A 24,790-nucleotide genomic window follows, 5' to 3' on the forward strand; every position below is an offset into this window, starting at 1 on the left:
TGCTGCTTCTTCCTCAAGGATGTGTTTGGGTCTGTATCCTGCTCCCTTGTTTCTACCACTTTATCCTGCTTCTTTGTGTGGACTGTGATGGTCTGTTATCTCCAAGACATCACGGCATTGTTGTATTTAGATATCTGTTAACTGTTTGTGAAGAACAGCCAAGGGTGATTCAGACTCTTCTTGGTGGTTTTTTATCGTTGGCCCATTGGTGGAGAAGGAGGTAATGGCTCTCTTTGAGTAAGTGAAGTTGCAGTAGGTGTGGGTGTAGTTGTGTCTTATGGGGACTGTTGCTGTCTCCCACTCAGTTAGACAAAAATTACAATTGAATAACAATCAAAAAACTTTTCAGTCATGCAGGTCTGGAGTGTCCTCAGGGTTGCTGGCAAGTAGAACCTGTTCTTAAGCCCCTGGAATCTGGGAGAGCGTTGTCTCTTTAAATATCCAAAATGATCAAGCTGCTTGTAAACATTCAAATTGGTGGCACCCTCCAGAGAAGCAAAAGTCCACAGCTCAGCTTGCCTTTCTCTTCACCTTCTCTATTTATTCCCCAGCCACCAGAGCAGTCCTCCATGCAGTCCCTGGCTAGCAGGGCTGATTTTTAGGTTAATTCTTAGGTCCTAACAACACTCAGCACTCTCCAAGCTGTTTGTGCCATCAGGCTCACTTGGGATCGCTGCCAGACCGCAGCTCCATATGTCTCCTTTTTTTGCTATTTTCATGCAAATTCTTCTGCTAGTTGTGGTTTAGTCCAGTTCTATATCCTTCCCTTCAAGGCTCAGGGATCCAGGAATATCTTCTGTGTCTGTGTTAATTGGTTTCCCTTTTCTTTGTTGAAGAGGGTCTGTGCAGTCTTTCTGCCTAGTCCACCATCTTACCAGAACTCTTCCCACCATGTACTCTTCAAAGGAGAGTCAAAAGCAAACAATGCCTTAGTATTACTATAAAATGATTTTGACCTTCTTGGGCCCCTGGGAAAGACCTGGGTACCACCAGCGGCCTTAAGACCATACTTTGAGAACCTCTGCCCTAGATGAACAGATGTTCTTACAGGCCTGCTTTAAAATGATCTCAGAGCTGAGTAAAGAATCTACCTAACATCCAAACTCAGGCTTCTTCATCTCTTAAACAATACACTTACAAACAGGCAACTAAGGGTGTGTCACTCACCCTCACCACCTTCCCAGTGAATACTGAGCCAGTGGCACTGCTTTTAAAGGCTCTGGTCTGGTTCAGTTCTAGAAGTCCTTTGTGATACTGTAGGGCAATACGGGCTGTCACTCCTGAGCCAGTAGGGCTTCTGTCAACCTGTTTCAAAACAAGGGAAAATGTGTGTATGTACATATATGTGTATGTATGTAAATTGAAAAATAAAATATGGGAAATAGAATGCTCAATCTTAATATATAAGGGCTTTGCAGAATTCCTTGTGCATTCAAATTTAATATCTCAGGATATAATTATTAAACAAAAATTCATACTACTTCTGAGGTATTTTTGGTGTTTTATTAAATGTTGCTACAGAAGTTAATTTTTACAAGCAATATATAAAATATAACTGCCTACAGAAGACATTTTTAAATGTCTTCAGATCCAAAAGAAAACTACATATATATATTATGTGATCCAGTTGTTGTACATCTTAAGAAATTTTTCTTTAAAATTTCATTTAGAAATTATTTATATTATACTTTCAACTTAAAAATAATACTTTTAAAAATCACAGAAGGAATTTATAAAGATCTTGTAGTCTACATGTCTAAGCAGTAGTAACTCTAATGGATAAAAGTGACAAAAAACTAGTAAGCCTTCTGAGTAAAATGTAGAATAAACAGAAAATCAGCACTAGTGCCAAACTGCACAGTACAATAAGTGCCTTACCTTTGTATTACTAAAGTGAACAGAGATAAAATTCCACTTCAAAGAAATTATCACCAAAAATATTGAGATGAGAAGAAGCTCAATAAAAAAGCACCCTTCTCTTCCTTGCCTGATTTCTGAACTGATTGAGAAATAAGTCAAAGTAGAAGGCAGGTTGAGACCAAAATATCACCTTTATTACTCATAAGGGATGCCTTCTGAGGGCGTGATGTGGCATGGAAGCTTCCCACCACCACATCCCTAAATGAAGCACACTATTTTGTCTCCGTAACTGTGGAACACCAACCCTCTACAGGCATCTCCCACACCTTATTTCTCCTCTCAAACTCTGCCATCAGTTTAAGCACCTCCCCCTCCCCTGTGTCACAGAGAATGAGGAGGTGGAAAGAGGCCAGCAGGATTACACTAATGGGGAGGGGGGTCCTTTCACTTGACACTAAATATCAGGAATGAGGAAGAAGCATTTCCCTCCACATTAGACTCAGACTGTTTCAAATATATTGTGCATCAAATAATCCACACAATGTATAGCACATTCTACTCCAAAATAATCAAACCCACTGCCATCGAGTTGATTCCGACTCATAGAGACCTCCTTTGGGTTTCCAAGGCTATAAGTCTTTACGGAAGTAGATTGGTGGGTTTGAACTGCTGACCTTCTAGTTAGCAGCCAAATGCCTACCCACTACGCCACCAGAGCTCCTATAACAGAGTCTAAGAAGTTGAGCAAATCCTATTTCGAACTGACTTTGTTATAAAGACAGTTGTCATTGAATAGATCAGTAGAGTCCAAAATTCCTGTTCATGGGATCTGGATAATGCATTTCTTTATATGGGTTGCATGGATAACTTCCTAGTGGAAAGAGGAAGTCTACTTGGAAAGCACATTTAATATTTACTCCTCTCAATAAAATTGCTGAGTCTTCTAGCTCATGATAACCTGATACTGGACATAAGTCATATATACATCCTGGCCACAAAGAAAAAGAAAGGATTGCTTATAGTATGTGAATAGAAGTTTAGCTCACAGAATGGAAGATAAGAGTACTGAGAATTTATATCAAACACTTTATCATCTCACATTATCTGCAGGGCCAACAACCCTGTAAGAAATAAGGGGCAAGCATTCTCCTTGTTTTTCTGAAACTGGGGCACAGAAAGGTAGGGTGGCTAGCTGCGGAGAGAATAAAATTTTAGTCCCATATTATCTGGCTTTTGTGCTTAAAATCAGTTTCAATACCTGCTCGTCTGCAAACACACAGATGTTGGTGGTTGGTTCCTCACTATAAGCATCTTTTCCATCTGTTAATACAGTTCCATACAGAAAGGCAAGATCTTCACTCTCAGGATGAGTGATTTTAAACTGAAAATAACAAAAAAAAAAGCACATGTAAAAAAAATATTTTAATTCAAACTTATATATAATGAAGATGGAGAACTCTTAGATATAATACTTTGATGTTTATCATTTGTGGGATACCCCTTAGAGAAAGGAATCTCTATATAGATGAATAAACATAGTTTTAGAAAGCAAAGATTTCACTTGGGTGCCTCACCCAAGCCATGGTATTTTCAGTCACCTCATGTGCATGTAAAAGCTGGACAACGAATTAAGGAAGACTGAAGAAAAATTGATGCCTTTCAATTATGGCGTTAGTGAAGAATACTGAACACATCATGGATGGCAAGAAGAGTGAAGAAATATGTCTTGGAAGAAGTACAGCCAGAATACTCTTAAGAAGAAAGTTTGGTGAGACTTCATCTCATGACATACTTTGCATGTGTTATCAAAATGAATCAGTCCCTGGAGAAGGGTATCATGCTTGGTAAAGTAGAGGGTCAGTAAAAAAGAAGATAACCCTCAAGAAGATGGATTGACACCATGGTTGTGCAACAAGGGGCTCAATCATAGCAACAATTGTGAGGATGGTTCAGGACTGGGCAGTATTTCATTCTACTGTACACAGGGTCACTATGAGTCTGAACCAACTTGATGGTGCCTAACAACAACATGACTCTTACTATACTTTGAGTCCCTTCTAATTTTCAAGAAATCTGGAAGACAGCTACCTGGCCAACTGACTGGAAGAGATTCATATTTGTACCCATTCCAAAGAAAGGTGATCCCACAGAATGTTGAAATTGTCAAACCATATCATTAATATCACATGCAAGTAAAATCTTGTTGAAGATAATTCAAAAACGGTTGCAGCAGCATATTGACAGAGAACTTCCAGAAATGCAAGCTGGATTCAGAAGAGGACGTGGAACAAGGGATATCAGTTGATGTCAGATGGATCTTGGCTCAAGGCAAAGAATACCAGAAAGATGTTTACTTGTGTTTTACTGACTATGCAAAAGCATTCAACTGTGTGGATCATAAAAAAATTATGGATAACATTGATAAGAATAGGAATTCCAGAACACTTAATTGTGTTCATGAGGAACCTATACATAGACCAGGAGGCTGTTGTTTGAACAGAACAAGGTGATACTGTATGGTTTAAAATCAGGAAGGGAGTTTGTCAGGGTTGTATTCTTTCACCATACTTATTCAATCTGTATGCTGAGCAAATAATCCGAGAAGCAAGACTATATAAAGAAGAGCATGGCATCAGGATTGGAGGCAGACTCATTAACAACTTGTGATATGCAGATGGCACAACTTTGCTTACTGAAAGTGAGGGTGACTTGAAGCACTTATTGGTGAAGACTAAAGACTACAATCTGCAGTATGGATTATATCTCAACATAACGAAAATGAAAATCCTCACCACTGGACCAATAAGCAGTATCATGATAAATGGAGAAAAGACTAAAGTTGTCAAAGATTTCATATTACTTGGTTCCACAAACACCCATGGAAGCAGCAGTGAAGACATCAGATGACATATTGCACTGGGCAAATTGGCTGCAAAAGACCTGTTTAAAGTGCTGAAGAGCAAAGATAACTCTTTGAAGACTAAGGTGCACCTAACCCAAGCCATGGTATTTTAAATCATATTATATGCATGTGAAAGCTGGACAGTGAATGAGACCGAAGAAGAGTTGATGCTTTTGAGTTGTGGTGTTGGTGAAGAATATTGAAAGTACCATGAGACTGTCAGAAGAACTAACAAATCTGTCCTGGACAAAGTGCAGCTGGAATGCTCCTTAGAAGTGAGAATGGCCAGACTTAGTCTCACCTACTTTGGTGATGGTGTCAGAAGAGACCATTCCCTGAAAAAAGGTATCATGCTTGGTAAAGTGGAAGGTCAACAAAAAAGGGGAAGGCCCTCAATGAGATGGATTGACAAAGCAGCTGCAACAATGGACTCAGGTATAGCAAGGATTGTGAGGCTGGCTCAGGCCCAGACAGCGTTTTGTTTTGTTGTACACAAGATTGGTATGAGTTGGTGGCAACTTGACGGCACCTAACAACAACAATGGAACAGCCCTACTTTATACATACACACTCTTTGTAGCACTATCCCCTGAATGGCTGGCCATGGTTGCTCAATCATACTCTCATTCTCATGAACTTAAAGAGAATATATGGAAAAATCAGGGAGTATCCTGAAGTTAACAGCATTGATACCGTCATAGTCCCTGAGAGGCCACAAACAAGCAAAAGGCATAAGATGCAGATGGTATTGTTGTTGTTGTGTGCCGTTGAGTTGGGCCCGACTCACAGTGACCCCTCCTTGGGTTTCCGAGGCAGTATCATCACTATGAAACTAGATTGCCCAAACTTCCTTCCGAGGAGTAGCTGGTGGGACTGAACTGCCAGCCTTCTGGTTAGCAGTCAAGTGCCTTAGGCACTATGCTACCAGAGCTCCTGCAGATGCTATTAAGAGAAATAAATGGATTTAAAAAAAAAAAAAAAAAACTGTGGTAGAAGACAAAGTCATCTGGCAGAGAAGCTAAGTCACGTCAGTGGTAAAGTGTGCTCAGGCCCAAATGTATGGGGCATCCTGTTCTTGGGAGGTCTGGTAGTTTAATTTTTCCAGGATTTCTGTAATGTCTAGGAATATGACTGAAAACCCTATAATCTTTTAAAGCAACTGAATGAATTTGTGTTCTTAAAATCCAATAAGCCCATCTAAGACCAAGCCAAAGAGGCCTTCATACTAGAGCTTAGTTCTCCATTTTAAAGCCTCTATCTCCACCTCTACAATTAAAAAAAAAGAAAAAGAAAAAGACCAAACTCACTGCCTTCGAGTTAGATCTAACTCTTAGAGAACCCTCCTTGGGTTTCCGAGGCAATATCACTATGGAAGTAGACTGCCCCATCTTCCTTCCAACAAGTGGCTGGTGGGTTTGAACCGCCAGCCTTCTGGTTAGCAGTCAAGTGCCTTAGGCACTACACCACCAGAACTCCTCACCTCTACAATAGCAGCATTAGAACATCACACCATTCACAAGTGTATCAGTTTCCTAGGACCGCCATAACAAAGTACCTCAAAGTGAGTGGCTTGAAACAACAGAAATTTATTTTCTCATAGTTCTAGAGCATTGGTGGTTGTTGTTAGGTGCCATCAACCAACTCAGAACAACCCTACGTAGACTATGGTTGCAGGAGACATCAAGCTCAATTGGCATAACATACTACACAAAAAACATTGTTCCATATCCTACTTTGGCGAGTAGCAACTGGGACCTTAAAAGCTTGCAAGCAGCCATCTAGATGCAATGATGGGTCTCTCCGCATGCAGAGCAAAGAAGAAGGAAGAAAACCAAAGATTCATGGAAACAATTAGTCCAAGTGACTGGTATACCATGTAATCCTCAGTCTATACAACTAGATGGTGAAGAACTAGATGGTGCCTTAGCTACTATTGTCAACCACTCAGAGAGGGATCTACATAGGAGATCCTGGATAGAGTGGGAGAACAATGTGGAACGAAACTCAAAATCATTTAAAAAAAAAAAAAAAAAAGGTTTTTCTTTCTTTTCTTTTTTTATCAGACCAGGTTTGCTGGTCTGATAAGAGTCTGGTGGAACCCCTGAGACTATGGCTTCTAGCTGCCCTTCAGGTCTGGAATTGAACCCACTCCTGTGGCTTCCAGCCAAACAAAGATAGGCATATGAGCTGAATATTTACATTAGGTAGATACACTCCTTGGAGAGATTAATCATGGGAGAATAGAAAGGCTGTGCATGCACAGGGAGATAGCTCAGGGGGTAGGAGTACATGGGAGGGAAGGACACAGGCAAGAGGTAACTATGGGGAGAAAGTGGGAAGAGAGCTGTTACACTGTGGCAAACTGCAGTCAATGTTATGAGACAAAGTGTACGTGAGCTGCTGTATGGAAAATAAATTTGCTCTATAAAGTTTCACCCAAATCACAATAGATAGATAGATAGATAGATAGATAGATAGATAGATAGATAACAAGCCTATGTACAGCACAACAAAACACTACTAGGTTCTGAGCCATCCTCACAATGTTGCTATGTTTGAGCACATCATTTCAGCCACCGTGTCAATCCATCTCATTAAGGATTTTTCTTTTTTTCACTGACCCTCTACTTTATCAAGCATAATGTCCTTCTCCAGGGACTGGTCCTTTCTGATAACAAGTCCGAAGTACATAATACAAAGTCTCACCAATTCTGAATTCAGGACAACAGCATGGCCGTGTTCTTTTTGAAGGTTCTAGACAAACACCTTTCCTTGCCTCTTCCTAACTTCTTGGGGTTTCTGGTAATCTTTGATATCACTCCAATCTCTGTCTCCATGTTCAAATGGCCATCTTCCTTCTGTGTCTCTGTTTCTTCCCCACTTTTTATAAGGAAACCACTCACTGGAGCTCTGGTGGCATAGTTCCAAGGTATTTGACTACTAACCAGAAGCCTAGCAGTTCAAACCTACCAGCCATTCCTCGGAAGGAAGGTTCCTACTTCCATAATGATACTGCCTCAGAAATCCAAGGAGAGGTTGCTATTAGTTGGATCTGACAAAACACAACAACAACTCAGACTTGATTAGGATCCCACTCCAGTATAACTTCATGTCAACTGTTAACACCTTCAACAAGCCTATTACCAAGCAAGATCACATTCACAGGTGCTGGAGGTTAGGACTTCCTTTGTGGGGTATACAATTCAATAGATAACAAGAGGTGTGCTTCCCCACCTAGACCAAGCTCCTTGAAGGTAGAGTTTCTTTTTCCTTTGGATCTTCGGTATTTAGCACAGTGTCTGGCATACAATAAGTGCTTGGCAAATGTCTGTTAACAGAATGAATACATGAAGATGAATTTATATTAAGTTTCCCTCTCCCCCCAAATGGCCTTTCCCTCCATCTACATCAGCAGTATGAATGGTCAGGAGTTCACAAAATAGTTCTCCTGCCTGGTATGTCACTAATGTTGTTGTTGTTATGTGCTGTTGAGTCAGACCCGACTCACAGTGACCCCCTCCTTGGGTTTCCGTGGCAGTATCACTACAGAAGTAGATTGCCCCATCTTCCTTAAGGTACTATGATAAAATAATTCAAATATGAAGGTGTATTGACAGACCTGGGAAAGTATAATTTCAAACTGCAATATAGTATATATGTTCATTATATATATATATATTTATTTATTTAAATCATACAAGCCTCAGAAATATTAAGGAAAATACACCATAAATAATTATTGGTACAAGTATATTAGATACTATGTTGTTGTTATGTGCCATCAAGTCGGCCTTGACTCATAGTGAACCCTCCTTGGGTTTCTGAGGCAGTATCACTACGGAAGTAGATTGCCCAACCTTCCTTCCAAGGAGTGGCTGGTGGGTTTGAACCGCCAGCCTTCTGGTTAGCAGTCAAGTGCTTTAGGCACTATGCTACCAGAGCTCCTACTAGATTTTTTATTTTTATTTTTTTACTTAGAATAATAACTCTCATATGCCAAAGCATTCAAATACTACAACATGTTTTACTCATCGGTCCTAGTTTCAAGGTAAAATGGCAGACTCGTACTAGAAAAGAAAGACTACTTTAGACTTGTTATCTAAACTGACTGTATCAGAATAGTTTCCCCATGCCAATACCAGTTATTTGAATAGTTATTTGAGTGACTTCTTAGCAATAGGGGAAAAATTCCATAAGTGAGAATTAATGTTCTTCATGAAGTAAGAGAAAGCCTTGTCTGACTCAATAAAATTACTTTGTTTGCTTTATTTTACATTTATTATTTTCAAGTTTACAGAGAGAATAATCAAGCACTTGAATTTCAAATTAGTGGAATACTATATATTTACTGTATCCTTAAATAACCATAAACTACAATAATATATATGCATATTAATAATTATTAGCATTGATTGAACATTACTAGACAAGCACTAATCTAAGTCCTTTACCTATAATAACTAGTATAATTCTTACAACAAACCTATGAAGTAGGTATGTTGTAATTTCCATCTTACAGATAGGAAACCTAGGCATACAGAGGTTATGTTACTTGTCCAAAGTCATAAAGGTTGCAAAGGTTATTGATTACAAACTGGAACTCCCAGGTAGCCTGGCTCTAGAGCCTAAGATTTTAACCACTACTTTATTCTGAGTACTACTAGTAATTTAAATATACAGATATTTAATTTTCTTTATAGGCACAATAATTGATATTTTCTCCATGCCACAGAGGAGCATTTTTTACTAAGGCAGCAATCATACTGACCTGAGCTTTCACTGCTTCTGTCACCGCACTTGCTGCATCTACGAGGTCCCTTGTTTTTGCAGAACAAATGCTGAGTCCAAACTTTTCAGCACTGACAAATGCATAAAATGCGCCACCATATGCAATGTCTACCACCACCTTTCCATGACCAGGAACATCAACTGTGAGGTCTAAAAAAACATGTGTTTGAAAATAAGTTTAATATTTTGGCAAAAAAAAATCACAACAGAAATAAACATATTTAAAACTTTTACATTTTTAATTTTAACTTTACCTAAAGAATCTGATCTTTGTCCTTGGTCCCTGAGAGAGAACCTCTAAAAACCTTGCAATTTCCCAAATGTCTTTGATGAGGCCTCTAGACCACACCTATAAATTTATGCTAATCAGGTGACTCAGGTTGGCCAGACCAGAAAGATCCACTTCATATCAGCCAACCTCAGTGGAGGAAGGGCTGATTCAATCAATAACGCCTAGAAATGAGGCCCCAACAAAAGCTCTGGACGTGGAAGCTCCATGGTGTTCCTGGTTGGTAAAAGACATCCATGTATGTGGGAGTGTACCTGTCCCTGCTGGGGACATGGAAGCTCCTTGTTGAGAACTCTCTTGAACCTCCCCTATATATCTCTTTATCTGTATTCTTCTTGCTATGATAAAACTGTAGTAAGGAGAGCACTTTCCTGAAGTCTGTGCATCATTCTATAGAATTATCAAACCCAAAGGAGTAGTGGGAACCAGCAGGTCAGGAGTGACAGAGCCCTGGGGGCCTCTGTGCTTATGGCTGGTATCTTGAGAGAGTAGGGGTGATCCCTGAATTCATAACCAGCATGTCAGAAGTGAGGGGAGTCCCTGAGATTCCCAAGTTTACTGGTGGCATCCTGAAAGGGGAGTGGAAAACCCCAAATGCCACCAATGTCTGAAGTCTCAGGCAGTCTGGAGGACTGTGCCATTTAACTCGTCTCTGATCTGACCTAGCACATGTAGTGCATCTTCTAGGAAGGAACTGATAATAGATGATAGATAAATTGACAATAGATTATTTGATTGATCCACACATTTGGGGTCAGACAAGTAGGATCTGATATCTTCACAACACCATAGAAAAAAATGAAGCAAATATACAAAGCAAGTCAGTGGGCATCAGGCAATATAATAATAGATCCTTAGCAAGGTATCTATTTCTATTTTCAATTTAATGATGTTTGCATAAGTTACAGAACATCTGAATGCCATGTTTCCCCAATCCCACATAAGTAATTGCTAACTACTCTGAGGATCTTTCCAGGAAACATCATAAAAGCAGAGAGAGGGAAAACCTTAGGGCATCAAACTGTGAAAGTCATGAAGGAAAATGCAGTCCCCAGCCCTCACCAAAATAAGCATTGTTTGAAATAGTGAAGATGCTGGATCCCATTCACAAATTTATTTTCCTCAGCTACAATGTCAAAACAAAAGATTTTCCTATATAAATGTATACAAACATATACTCATTTATTTTTATCTCATTTAAGATTCCTGCAGGCAAACACTCAGAACAAAGCTATTGTAGAATCAATAACCTCATGGTGTTTGTTTCCTTATCTTTAAAATAAAGGATTTGAATCAGATGACGTTGAAAGTTACTTCTAGTAATAATCTGTAACTATTTTAGTGACTATTTTCAGTAGACCATTGAAAATTAAAAGTTGTTTCACAAATAAGCACATCCTATGTGCCAGGTACTTTACATACATTAGCTCCCTAGCCCTGGAAATAGGTACTGTATTATTTATTATCCTCATTTTATTCCCAGAATTACTCAGGAAGTAAGTGGCAAAGCTTGGAGTCAAACCCAAGACAAGGAGACACAAAAGCTCAAACCTTTTGCACTAAAATATGCAACTTCTATCTAAAATGCAAGCCAACATGTAAGGTTTTCTTCTATGCAAGCATATCATTGAAATTTTAATTTGATTTACTTCCCTTAAGGTTTAGGGTGGGAGCTCTGGTAGCATAGTGGCTAAGGCACTTGATTGCTAACCAGAAGGCTGGTGGTTCAAACCCACCAGCCACTCCTCAGAAGGAAGACGGGGCAATCTACTTCCGTAGTGATACTGCCTCGGAAACCCAAGGAGGGGTCGCTATGAGTCAGGTCCAACTTGACAGCACATAACAACAACAACAACAACAAGGTTTAGGGGGGAGCTCTAGTAGCCTAGTACCGGTAGCCTAGTACCTAAGGCACTCGACTGCTATCCAGGAGGCTGGTGGGTTTTGAAACCCACCAGCCACTACTCAGAAGGAAGTTTGGGCAATCTACTTCCGTAGGGATACTGCCTCAGAAACCCAAGGACGGGTTGCTTTGAGTTGAGTCCGACTCCACATAACAACAACAAAGTTTAGCACCTACTATAAGCTAAATATTGTGGAAGATATAAGAGGTATAAAGATGAATAAAACACAGCCTTTGCCCTTTTTGGAATTCAGTTTGGTAAAAAAGAAAAACAAACTTTAAAACATACTATATGTGTGAATGAGTTTTCATACGTTAGTTTTCCAGAAAAATAACACACATCTCTTCAAACTACTAAAATTTTAAGGATGAGAGGAACACAGTCTGATAGTCTTGGGTTCAGATACTGGTTCTGCCACTTAGCATTCATGGGCTTGGTGTCCTAGTATTTGCTATTCCTCCCTCAAATAAGTTCTGAGAATTGCATGTGGTAATAGGTACAGAGTGCCTGGCTTAGGCATCCCTTACATTGTTGTTGTTTGCCATCGAGCCGGCTCTGACTCATAGCGACCCCTCCTTGGGTTTCCAAGGCAGTATCACTACGGAAGTAGGAACGCCTAACCTTCCTTCCAAGGAGTGGCTGGTGGGTTTGAACCGCCAGCCTTCTGGTTAACAGTCGAGTGCCTTAGGCACTATGCTATCAGAGCTCCCAAAAGGGATGCAATAAATGTTAATATTAAACCAAAAGTTTAATTTCCAGTAAGAAAAAGGCTCTCAGGAGGACCGGTTATAGTTGCTAATTCAGCATAATCTCTGAATTTATTTAGTTACTCATTCAACATTATTCATTGACAACCCACTGGTAGTTGGCATATAGTGGAGAAAATAAAGGAGTTGTATTTGAGTGCATTGGGGTGGAGGTGGAGTTATTTAATCTTCATAGCAACCCTCCACTACTGTCATCCTGATTTTACAGATGATGACACTTAGGCATTGTCTCTCTTGCTGAAGTTCATGGAGGTGGGGAGGCAACAGAGCAGAGGTACAGACTTAGGCAGTGATTTTAAGCACTATTAGTCTGACTTTCATGCACTTTTTAAAATGGAGGATTTAGGAGTGTTTCAATGATTCAAAGGGCCATTAATGACATTATTTATTATTATGTTAAGGAGCTCTGGTGGTGCAGTGGTGAAGGCATTTGGCTACTAACCAAAAGATCAGTGGTTCAAACCCACCAGCTGCTCTGCAGAAGAAAGATGAGGCAGTCTGCTTCTATAAAGATTTACAGCTTTGGAAACCCAAGGGGGTTGATGAGTCGGATTTGACTCAAAATCAACTTAATGAGTTTAGGTTTTTGGTTTTTTTTTTTTTTTTTTGAACTATTATGTTGTCACATAGTGATGCTCTCAAGGACTACTGTGCTTATGCTGCCCCTGCTCTAAATAGCTTCCAGCTATGATATCATGATCTGCCTGTTGTCACTTCCACAAAATGTGGAGTGTTCCCATCTGCTGCTGAGGTTGCCAAGCTAGTTAAGTGTTAAGGTTTTTTGGATGTAGCCCTAAACATAAACTCCGTTTCTCATCATGTGCCCTCCCAATCCAGATGTTACATGAGTCTCTCCTAAAGGAGTAAGTGGCATCAATTTCCTCAAAGGCATTCTTCATCAAATTGTGTGTTTTGGGTGCTAAGATTGCTCTAAGACTGACACATGCCTGGGGTATTACTGTATCATTCATAATCAAGCTAATCTGGAATCTAATTCCTCAGAAAAGATCAAGATTGATTATTTTAGAACAGAATGATTTACAAGGCTTGAAGCCTATGAAGAGGGGATAACCCTATTTCTGCTTGACTAAATTCACTACCAGCTCACTTCCAGTCATGAGTAGTAAACAACCTAACTGATGGAATACAGCCCTTTAGATGACAGACCAGATGTTAGCTTGCCAAGTCATCCTCATGAGGGATCTCCTTCATAATGGGTTGGTTACAGTCTGCCTGATTTACATGACGCAAAAGGCTCTGCACTAGAGAACACATCAAAACCTTTAAGGGGCTCTTACTTGGTGCCAGAGAAGCCAACTCCAACTCATGGCAACCCCACCATGTGTGTCAAGGTAGAAATGTGCTTCATAGGACTTTCAAGGCTGATGTTTTTCAGAAGTAGATTGCCATGCCTATTTTCCTAGGCGCCACTTCGTGGATTTGAACCTCCAACCTTTTGGTTAGCAGCCCAGTATGTTAACCACATGCACCACCTGGGGGGCTCCCAAAGGCTCTACTCAAAAACCAAACCAAACCCACTGTCATCGAGTTGATTCTGACTCATTGTGACAGTATAAAACAGAGTACAATTGTCCCATCAAGTTTCCGGAAGCAGAATGCCACATTTTCTCTTGCGAAGCCATGTTGTTCTTGTTGTTGTTATGTGCCGTCCAGTCGACCCCGACTCATAGCAACCCCTCCTTGGGTTTCCAAGGCAGTATCACTACGGAAGTAGATTACCCAACCTTCCTTCTGAGGAGTGGCTGGTGGGTTTTAACTGCCAGCCTTCTGGTTAGCAGTCAAGTGCCTTAGGCACTACGCCACCAGAGCTCCTGCGAAGCAATATCGCCAACATTTTGGTTAGCAGTAGAATGCTTCAATCATGGCCAAGTGCTTTAACCGCTGTTGTCACCAGGGTTCCTAAAAGCTCTATACACCTATAGATTTTTTTTAATTGTGCTTGAGGTGCAAATTTAGAGCATAATGTTTTATATTCACCATTTCGTGTACATTTGGTTTCACTCCCCAATTACCATCTCCACCCCTAACCCACTCTCCTCCTTTCCCATCCCAGTAAACCCCCTCTTCCTGTACCCTTGTTAGTTACGCACTCCTGTCTGTCCAGGTTTTCTTCCGTGTGAATGTTGCCCCTGTGGTGCCCCATGGCCAACTGCTCTAAGGGATGTATCTCCGTAGAGAAGGTGGGTGCATCACCCTGGGATGAGTGTTCTGTATGTAAGTCTTATTTACTGCTGGGCTGAGAGCCAGACCTTGGGAGTGAGTTTTATCCCAGTCCCGAAGTGTATTCCAGGGTCATAGTCTTGGGGGTTCCACCAGACTCCATCCAACCAGTGATTCTGGTCATTATTGTGTTTTTGAATTTTGTTCCATGTTTTTCCTCCCACTCTGTCCAAGATCTCCAGTTTTGATCCCTTCCCAAGTGGTTGGCATTGGTAGCCGAGCGCCACCCAGTTCTTCTGGTCTTGAGGTCCATCATGTCTGAGGGCTGATTGTTCCCAAATGCCCTTGGTTTTCTTCACTCTTCTTCGCTTCTGATGATAGGAGACCATTAGCTGCATCTTAGATGGCCACTCGAAAGCTTTTAAGACCCCAGTCGCTACTCACCAAAGTAGGTTGTGGAACAAGATTTATATTGTATTTTGTTGTACCATTTGAGTCTGGTGTGCCCCAATACTATGGTCCTGAGTTGGCAGCTAGAATTCTTAATAGTCTTTTCAACTCTAGGAATCTATTTTACACGTTTTTTTTAGTGCCGGTTCATTTAATTCACACAACTCTGAGACAACAAATGAAGAAATGCAGGCACTGATTAGTTAAACAACACGATAAGGACGCACAGGTTTAAGCAGTTGAGCAGTGTTTGAACTCAGGCAGTAAGTCTGTCCCTGTTCATAAATAAGAACAACAGCACCTGTCTCTTCATGGTGTATGAATTGCTTAGTTCATTTATTCTTACTTCTCTCCCAAAGAAGTGGGGAAGGCACTTTAGACAGTGTGTGATGAAAAGACAGTGTTTTAGGGGCAATAATAGCAGGTATATTGAGCCCAGCTTGAAATTTCAGGAAACTGGATTTTCTTGACTTTGCTTACTTTGCTTTGACCTAAGCTTTCCTTGACCTTAGCTTACTTTGCTTTACCCAAGGAGGAAATCTCCAGAAAATGCGTGACGGGTGAACAAGGCAATGAGTAAGGGGGAAACATTTGTCTGAATTCCTCACGGCCCTCCCAAAACCTCAATATACCTGCAGGATAAACGAGTTGAAGGCACTGAACAAATTTGCAACGCTAGGCTGCTGATACACGTTTGCAGTGATTTAGAATTACCCTTTTATTAATGGCAAGGGCTTTGAGGTTGAGTTAGTTGCGCCGTAGGTATTCCACCCAGTGAGAGGCTGTTAGTATCATTAGTTGTGTCCCGGTTGTAGCGCCGCCCGGGGCTAGAAGGTCCCGCAGTTTACCTGTCGCCACCGCGAAGGCTGGGACGCTGTGGAAGCGCACCGGGCCGCGGCTACGGCCGCCCTCACACGCCACGAAGGCGGTTACTAGCCCGCAGGGGCAGTGGATGTTGACGCGGGCCTCCCGGGCACCAACTGGGGGCTCAGGCACCAGCCCGAAATCGACGGCGAATCGGCCCAGAGCTAGGACGGCATGGCCGCACATGGAACTGTAGCCCTCGTTATGCAGAAACAGGACGCCTAGGTGAGCGTCCGGCAGCTCACTGGGCACCAGAACGGCTCCGTACATGTCCCGGTGCCCCCGGGGCTCGAACATGAGCCGCCGTCGCACGTGGTCAAGGTGCTGTCGCACGTAGCGACGCTTAGCCAGCAGCGTGGGGCCGACCACCTCTGGACAGCCCGCTAGAACGATGCGCAGGGGCTCACCGCCCGTGTGCATCTCCACCACAGACAGCGCTGGGGTCCCTGGGTCATGCGGTGGCATCCAGGGCACAGCCAGCGCGCGTTCCATCGTCTGCATCCGGGATCTCTACCTCCGCCTCACTGCGCTGGCCTCAAGCACAGGACCCACCGCCTATCTCCAGCGAGAGACGCAGAACGCTTGACGGTCTCATGGGCGGGGCCTCGGGACCCAGACCCAGGAAGCGCGACTCGGGGGCGGGGCTTTGGAGCAGTTGTCCCGGTTACCAGGAGGCGGAGCTGCCGGGGCCGCGGTGGCCCGGATGTCCGGACGCTGGGACCGGGTCGGCTGTATTCGGACCTTCCCTGTTTTTGAGGGGAGATTTCGAGTGGCCAATGGGTGAGTGGTCGCCGAGGTCAAGGATAATTTTGCGTTAGCTTCTGCTTTTTTCCTACCCTGCCGGCTCTGGGCGCGGCTTCTGCTGGGGCGGCCTTTGGTTAGCGCGCATCCTCGACTCTCGCTCCTTACTCGCGTTTGGACTGACCCTGAGACTCCTCCCGTGGTTGGCTTGGTCTCGACTCCTGACGGGCTGCAGATGTGAACCGGCTGTGTGCCGCGCGCCAGTCCTTTGTTGTTTAGTTCGAAATGTCACTTCAGTTCCTTTGTTAAATGTGGAGGAAACACATTCATGGGGGTTGACTTCAAAACTAAAAGCGCGGGTGTACAAGAAACAGTAAAGGAAGCGGACGCTGAATAACCATTGTCTCCCGCTTCAGCATCAACAGGACGTTTATAGGGCCTTTCACAGAGGGACAAGGCTGCAAAAAGAAAAGGCTTAAAATTTTAGCCCCAGTTCACCAAGAGAAGTGAAAGGGAAATTGAGCAGACACAGGTCGATGATGAGCTGGTGCTTTCAAGTTTATTGCGTTGGCTTTCAGACCTTGGATTTTGAGAAACTTTCAATTAAGTTCAAATGTATTTATTAAACATCTATAGATGCAAAGCTTATATAGAAGTAGCTTCCAATTCTTTGATTTCCACCACGATGCATTATAATGTGTTACTTTAAGGCTCTGTGATTACAATTGGTGGGTTTTTTTGTTTATTTTGTTTTTTGAAGTGCAAAGAAGGCAAAGGAGCCCATAGATTTCCAAAAAACAAGTTAGAACTTTGGTGAAAGTGAAAGTATTAAACTTGAGACAGTTAAATCAGTGCAATTTTTCATTTTTTCAGCAGCACAAAAAGAAATGAAACGTTTACTTGAATTTTAAAGGAGAAAGAGCATTGTGGGCCAGGCAGTTTCTCTAATGTGAATTCATGAAGAATTTGGGAAGTGAGTGTTCAAGAGTATTCATAAAATGAAAAATTATTTTCTAAAGTAATTCACATCTGGACTACAATTGTTCAGTATTTTGTTCCACACTAGCCTGTAGGGTCTTTGACACGTTCCTCGGCATCTTTGTATTCTAGCCAGTGGAATCTGACACTCAGTACATATTTATTGAATTAATAAATCCGTGAATTAAGGAACTCAAATGTTATTGCTAAAATTCCATCCCCCAGTTGATGAAGTCAAAGGCAATCTGTAGTTCCCAGATTTTATTTTGTAAAGAGATTTTTTTTTTTTTTCTCTTTGAGATGAGAGGAGTAGAGGTTTGATGTTAAAGCAGTGACTCTCAAATGCTGGTCAGAGGCCCGGTGACAGCCCTTCATGAAATTGTCACCTGTTCTCCAGGAAAATAAAAGAACAGTGCAATAAACTTTGCAGAAAAGTGGTTTTATTTACTTTAAACCCCTGTTCTTTATTCTGAAATTAATTATTAAGTCCTTTCTGCTCCCTTGGTGTTAACTTGCAAAATAAAGACAAAATAAAAAGGTGGTACTCTTTATCAGTTCTTCACTTAAAAAAAAAAATTTAATTTCTAACCAATGAAATTTGAAAGTCTCAAACTCTAATCTAGGGGAGTGGCTGGCTGGAGATATACCAGGTTAGGTGTTGTGTTCTGGGAACAGATCCACTTTTCTGGCAGGTTCTGCAAGGTTCCAGTATTAACACTCTGCAGGGTCACAGTGTAAAAGCAGAAATAGATGTTTAAAATGGAATGTATCAAGACTGTTGTCAAATATGTAGAGTTTTAAAATTGAAACTGATTAAATATTTATGTGAAGTGCTTCAGCTATTGCATTATTTTTTTATAATTACAAAAGATGTTACTGTGCTGACATTTGTTTTTAAAAAGCTGTCGATATTCAACCAGCATGCCTTGGACTTTATTGTGGAAAGACGCTATTATTTAAAAATGGCTCAACTGAAATATATGGAGAATGTGGGGTAAGTTTTACATTTATAAGTTATATCTTCTTTTAAATCTATTTGCTTTTGAAATATTTTCTCATATAATATCTTTTTTAAAAAACATATTCATTGCTTCATAAAAGGATTAGTCATTAATAAAATTCTTTTTTGTGTTATATTGATTGTCAGTAGTAAATGATTTTTTTCTTACAGTCACAATTGCTAAGTATTTTTAAAAACATTTTATTATTTCACAGGAATTTCTAATTAGTCTATTAATGACTTGGTACAATGACTTAATAAGTTAACATTACAACTACAGAATATTTCCTTGAAATTATTTTTATAAGCGTTAATAAGGTTTTCCATTGAATGAAAATAGTCATTGAATAGTCAACTTTTTTTAAATAGTCACCTGTTTTAGAAATTTAGTAAAAGGGAGTCCTGTAAGAGCTTTATATAGTAAATATAATGTCTTTTTTTTTTTTTTGCCTTATGTTGCCTCTTTGTTATTTCTTAAAACTTCACATGTAAGCTTAGATGTTTAAACTGAAATGTGGTATCTTGTAAAATGATTTTCTTGGGTGTTGACATTCTAAAATAATGTAGAAACATAAAGTATTGTTTTCATCTGTTGTAGGTGTGCCCAAGAGGACAGAGAACAAATGCACAGAAATACTGTCAGCCTTGCACAGAGTCTCCAGAGCTTTATGACTGGCTGTATCTTGGATTTATGGCTATGCTTCCACTTGTTTTGCATTGGTTCTTCATTGAATGGTACTCAGGGAAAAAGAGGTTAGCACTTTCTTTGAATGTATCTGGATAGGCTGATGTTGGAATAATTATCATCTAGAAGACTTTACCAAATAATTATATTTTTTGGGTTGTTTTAAGTGCAGTCAGCCTATTTTTCCATAATGTTCTGATTACTTTTGACTCTGGTAAGAAAACCCAATGATACAGGGCATGCTTTAGTAACTAATTAATAAGCGAACTACCTTGTGTTTGTTTTACTATAAATGATCTGAAAGGAATATTTTTCTTTTTGTCAGTTATGTTCCTGCTTGGTTTTCTCAAAAAAAAAAAGAAAAATATTTTTTTACAGTGGTTACTATCACAAACTGTTTATCATTCCAGAACACTTTGTCATTTAGTACTACTAATATAGCATAGTGCCGAAGGCACCTGACTGCTAACCAGAAGGCTGGCGGTTCAAACCCACCAGCCACTCCTTGGAAGGAAGATGGGTCAATCTACTTCCGTAGTGATACTGCCTCAGAAACCCAAGGAGGAGTCGCTGTGAGTCGGGTCCGACTCGACGGCACATAACAACAACAACAATATAGTACAAGTGAGTCTTAAAAGTGTAGTGAAAGAATTACAAACAAAATGCCCTAGGAGTTACAAAGAATGCAGAGATAAACTATGCCTGATGGGATAGGAAAAGCATTTTTTTTAAAAAAAGGGCATTTTAGGCAGGGGGAACAGAATGATCAATGGGATAGAGATCTAAAATATGTGACCTGTTGAAGGTGGGAATAGAAGTAGTCTGGGGTGGCAAAAGTGTGGGTTGCAAATGGAAGAGAGGTAAAAAAAAGGAGTAGGAAAGGGAGGTTGAGGCCAGAAAAGGTAAAAGGTTTTTGATAAGGATGTGAACTTTATTCCACTGAGTATGTGGAGCTGTATTCTACCTTAGTACATTTCAGCAATACAAGTTTTCTTTTAATTCCTCTGGCATCTTAGAAAATGAGTTAGAGCAGCAAATATTTAAAGATAATCTGATTATAGGTTTTACAGACATAATGAAAAACATAGGTTCACAGATTCAAGAAGGAAAATAACTTCCCAAGCAGAATAAATAAAAAAACAAATATACCTTTATGCATCACAGTTAAATTGCAGAACACCAAAGACAAAAGAGAGGCAATGTGGAAGAGAGCCTGAAAGCCAAGGTGCTCCCTTCTACAGTCGCAGTAGTGCTCCAGCATTTACTCCTGCGAAATGAGTGAGTAGTCTTGAATGTTGCAGCTTAGTCAGGCCTCCGATTGACTGTAGCCCAAATCAACATTACATGGAGCAGAAAGGACTGCCCAGCTGACCCATCATACTTTAGAATAGTGAGAAGTAACCAGCAGTTGTTTCAAGCCAACTTGAAACTTTTAAGTTCTAGGGTATTTTGTTTGTCAGTGTTAGATAACTGAAACATTGTTCAAATAAGAAACTCAAAAGCACCCATAGACTAGATACTAGAAATAAAATTTAGTAAAAAGGGCTGGCTGTAAGGTAAATATTAAAAAAAAAAAAAAAAAAAAGTTATGTCCCTACATTCCATGTATAAGTACCACATCATGTGCTGTAAAGTAGTTAAGACTAGACATTAAAATAAACCTAAATGAGCTATATAAGCCACTTTCATGATTAGGAGGACCCACTATTGAAAAGATATTATTCTTCTTTAAAGTGATCTTTAGTTTCACTATAAATCCAGCTTACATTAGATTTATATTATGTATTTTGACAAGATGGTTCTGAAATTTATATGGAGTAGCAAAAGGCCAATAATAGCCAGAACTGCTTCAGAAGAATGTTGTTGTTGTTGTTAAGTGCCGTCGAGTTGTTTCCAACTCATAGCGACCCCATGCACAGCAGAACGAAACACTGCCTGATCCCGCGCCAGCCCCACAATCCTTGCTATACTTGAGCCCATCATTGCAGCCACCATGTCAGTCCATCTCGTTGAAGGCCTCCCCCTCTTTCGTTGACCCTCCACCCTACCAAGCATGACATCCTTCTCCATTATCAGAAGAATAATGTAGGTAATATCAAGCATCACTGTATTACTCAGCTGTCTCAGGGAGAGATAACTGGAACCCAGGAACTAGCTAGCCTAAAAACAGACCCAATTATATGTGAAATTTTATATGACAGAAGTGGCATAATAAATCAGTTTGGGGAAAGTATCAACTATTCAATAAAATGCTGCTGGGACACAGGGGTATCCAAGTTGGAAAATCTAAAGTTAGATTTTACTTTACATTATATATAGAAATCTGTTCCAGAGCAGTTAGAAGATTTAGACGTGAAATACAAAACTATAACTTTCGTAAGAAAATATAGGATAATATTTTTCTTATCTTGGGGTGGTGAAAGATTTCTTAAGCAAAACATTTTATTGCTAACTAGAACTAAAAAAAATTAATAGTCAACTATGTTAAAAATTAGAACATCTGTACATAAAAAGATTATCACAAACAAAATGAAATTTTAACAAGCAAACTAAGAGGAAGATATTTGAAACATATTTAAGTAATAAAGCAGCCTGGAAAAACAAATCATGATTTAGTTACACAGTAGAATATTATACAGTAGTGAAAATGACTGAGCTTCAGTTATAACCCACCACATGGATGAATCTTGGAAATGTAATTTGGAATAGAAAAAAAGAATAATCTCAGAAGATTTTCATTCGTGTGATATCATTTTATAGAGTTTAGAAATAAAACTGAACAGTGGTTTTAAGCATAACTATATTTGCATAAAAACTTTAGTAAAACAATGAAGTGTTAAACAATTTATAATGGTTGCCTTTGGGAGAGACATGGGTGTGTGGTGGGGAAGACACAAAGGTAGATAAAAGTTATTGATAATGTTCTAATTACTAGGTTAGGTGATTAGCTCACAATGTTTATTATTTGCTTTAAAATATGTAATATAATGTTTTATGTATTTTTATATTCTAAGTCAAATGATATATAGATGACTTTAAGAAGTTTTTATTAATAATAATTTGTCAAAATACTAAAGAAAAAGGATAAATGTAATTTCTGCTCTTCTGTTAGATATTTAGATAATATTAGGAGAGTCTTACCTAGGAGTACTCACTTACGCTTCTTAGTAAACAGGGTTATAAACTCTTCTAGTTTTCACATAATTGGCTTTTCTAATGTTTTAGAAGATTTTTTAGTTTCAGGATTTTTTCTTTTAAAATTTTTTTAGAACCTAGATCTTGAAACACAGTTTTTAATAAAAACTATTTAAATATTGAAATTCCTCTAGTAATTGTTGCTTTTTGTTGTTTTCTAGTTCCAGTGCACTTTTCCAGCACATCACTGCATTATTTGAGTGTAGCATGGCAGCTATTGTCACCTTACTCGTGAGTGATCCAGTTGGTGTTCTTCATATCCGTTCATGTCGAGTAATGATGCTTTCTGATTGGTACACGATGCTTTATAACCCAAGTCCAGATTATATTACCACAGTGCACTGTACTCATGAAGCTGTCTACCCATTGTAAGTATTTAGACTTAAGATCACTTAAAAAAACAAAGCTGTGATTATTACTGTAGATTTTATTTCAGTAGGTTGGGCATTATAAAATGGCTTCTAGGCACTGGGGGAAATATGCAGAAATCATTTTCTTCTCTTAAGGCATACATTATCTTCTCTTAAGGAGCTCTGATGGCGTAGTGCCTAAGGCATTTGACTGCTAATGAGAAGGCTGGCGGTTCAAACCCACCAGCCACTCCTCAGAAGGAAGATTACTTCTGTAGTAATACTACCTTGGAAACCCACGGAGAGGTCTCTATGGGTCGGGATCAACTCGAAGACATGGAGTTTGGTTTTTAAGGCATACATTAAGGAGCTCTGGTGGCGTAATGCCTAAGGCATTTGGCTGCTAACCAGAAGGCTGGCGGTTCAGACTCACCAGCCACTCTGCAGAAGGATGACTGGGCAATCTACTTCCATAAAGATTTACTGCCTTGGAAACCCAAAGGGAGTTGCTGTGAGTCAAAATCAACTACATGGCATTGGGTGTTTTTTTTTTTTTTTAATGTTTCTTTTTTTTAAAATGCATTTTATTGAAATATAATTTATGTACAGTGAAATACATAAAACTAAAGTGACATGGGTCAATGCTTTTTTTTTTTTTTTTGCAGTGTTCTCTCCCCTCCCCTCCCACCCCTGGCAACTAACAAAGTTTCCCTTCATATATAAACCTTGCCTTGACCCTCCACGAAAACAAACTAATACTATATTTGTCCTTCTGTGATTGACTTATTTCACTCACAATCATGTCCTCCAAGTTCATCTATATAATGTGGTGTTATGCAGACTCTACATTCTTTTTTAGTGCTGCATAGCATTCCATTATGTGTGTATGTACCATAGTTTGGTCATCCACTCTTCTGCTGTAAATCTTAGAGATAAGTCCCTTGCCAGATATGTAATTATTGGCAGATATGAACTTGTTGCTGTCATTTTTGTTACGTGCTTTTTCGTGGTGTCAATTTCTTTGTTCCATATAATTTTCTATGCTGAGCTCATTTTGTTTATGAATCATGTTATCACTTCCTTCATTGCTATGGTTTTAGTATTTGCTGAATATTTTTGCTGGTCCTCTTTTTGATGTGAAGGTTTATCATTTTTGTTTGAGGTTACCCTGTGATTTATAGTTTTCATCCCAAGTTTAGAACAGTCCATTCTATCTTGTAGTTGTCTTGACTTCCCTACCATCTAGAAGGTCTATAACGACAAAGTTTTTTTCCCTCTTTTTGGTTTGTAGTCATCCTTATTTGTTAGTTGATGTCTCAGGTTCCCTGTTTACAGTCTTGTAGGCTTATTTACTTTGGATACTTCATAGCTGGGTTGGTTTCTGGGTTATATCATCATGTGTGTTAATGGTCAGTTGTTGTTGGCTGTTATTGCTTCTCTGTCCAGAGGCACTCTTTAGCATCTCTTGTAAGGTTGGTCTGGTTTTAATAAATTCCCTTAATTTCTGCTTATCCTGAAATGTCCTAATTTCATCATCATATCAAAGGAACAATTTTGCTGGGTACGTAATTCTTAGGTGGAAGTTTTTCTCTATATACCATCCCATTGTCTTCTAGCCTGCGTGGTTTCTGTTGAGAAATCCGAGCTTAGTCTTATTGGTTGCCCCTTGTAGGTAGCTTTTCATTTTTCCCGTGCTGCTCTCATAATTCTTTCTTTGTCTTTGTTTTTGGTAAGTTTGATGATGATATGTCTGGGTGATTTTCTTTTGGGGTCTATCCTGTTTGGGGTTCATTGGACTTCCTGAATGGATATATTCTCATCTTTCATCATACCAGG

At 39.8% G+C, this 24,790-nt stretch overlaps 2 protein-coding genes across 2 annotated transcripts in view; one reads left to right on the forward strand and one right to left on the reverse strand.

Annotated features, from left to right (window-relative positions):
- L3HYPDH (trans-L-3-hydroxyproline dehydratase) overlaps positions 1-16,497 on the reverse strand; it is a 25,268-nt gene extending 8,771 nt beyond the window's left edge. The window contains exons 1-4 of the mRNA XM_007951883.2: positions 15,990-16,497; positions 9,531-9,700; positions 3,119-3,241; positions 1,168-1,305 (exon numbers count right to left, since the gene is read on the reverse strand). Coding sequence (XP_007950074.1) covers positions 1,168-1,305; positions 3,119-3,241; positions 9,531-9,700; positions 15,990-16,497 — 939 coding nt within the window. The remainder of the gene's footprint in view (positions 1-1,167; positions 1,306-3,118; positions 3,242-9,530; positions 9,701-15,989) is intronic.
- A 2,131-nt stretch (positions 16,498-18,628) lies between these two features.
- Positions 18,629-24,790, forward strand: part of LOC103206425 (JNK1/MAPK8 associated membrane protein) — a 25,026-nt gene continuing 18,864 nt past the window's right edge. Inside the window, exons 1-3 of the mRNA XM_007951884.2 lie at positions 18,629-18,718; positions 19,323-19,477; positions 22,766-22,972. Of these exons, the coding sequence (XP_007950075.1) occupies positions 19,416-19,477; positions 22,766-22,972 (269 nt within the window). The 5' untranslated portion in view covers positions 18,629-18,718; positions 19,323-19,415. The remainder of the gene's footprint in view (positions 18,719-19,322; positions 19,478-22,765; positions 22,973-24,790) is intronic.

Source organism: Orycteropus afer, unplaced genomic scaffold, assembly GCF_000298275.1.
Source record: "Orycteropus afer afer isolate SDZICR_OR568_19922 unplaced genomic scaffold, OryAfe1.0 scaffold00314, whole genome shotgun sequence".
Taxonomy (NCBI): domain Eukaryota; kingdom Metazoa; phylum Chordata; class Mammalia; order Tubulidentata; family Orycteropodidae; genus Orycteropus; species Orycteropus afer.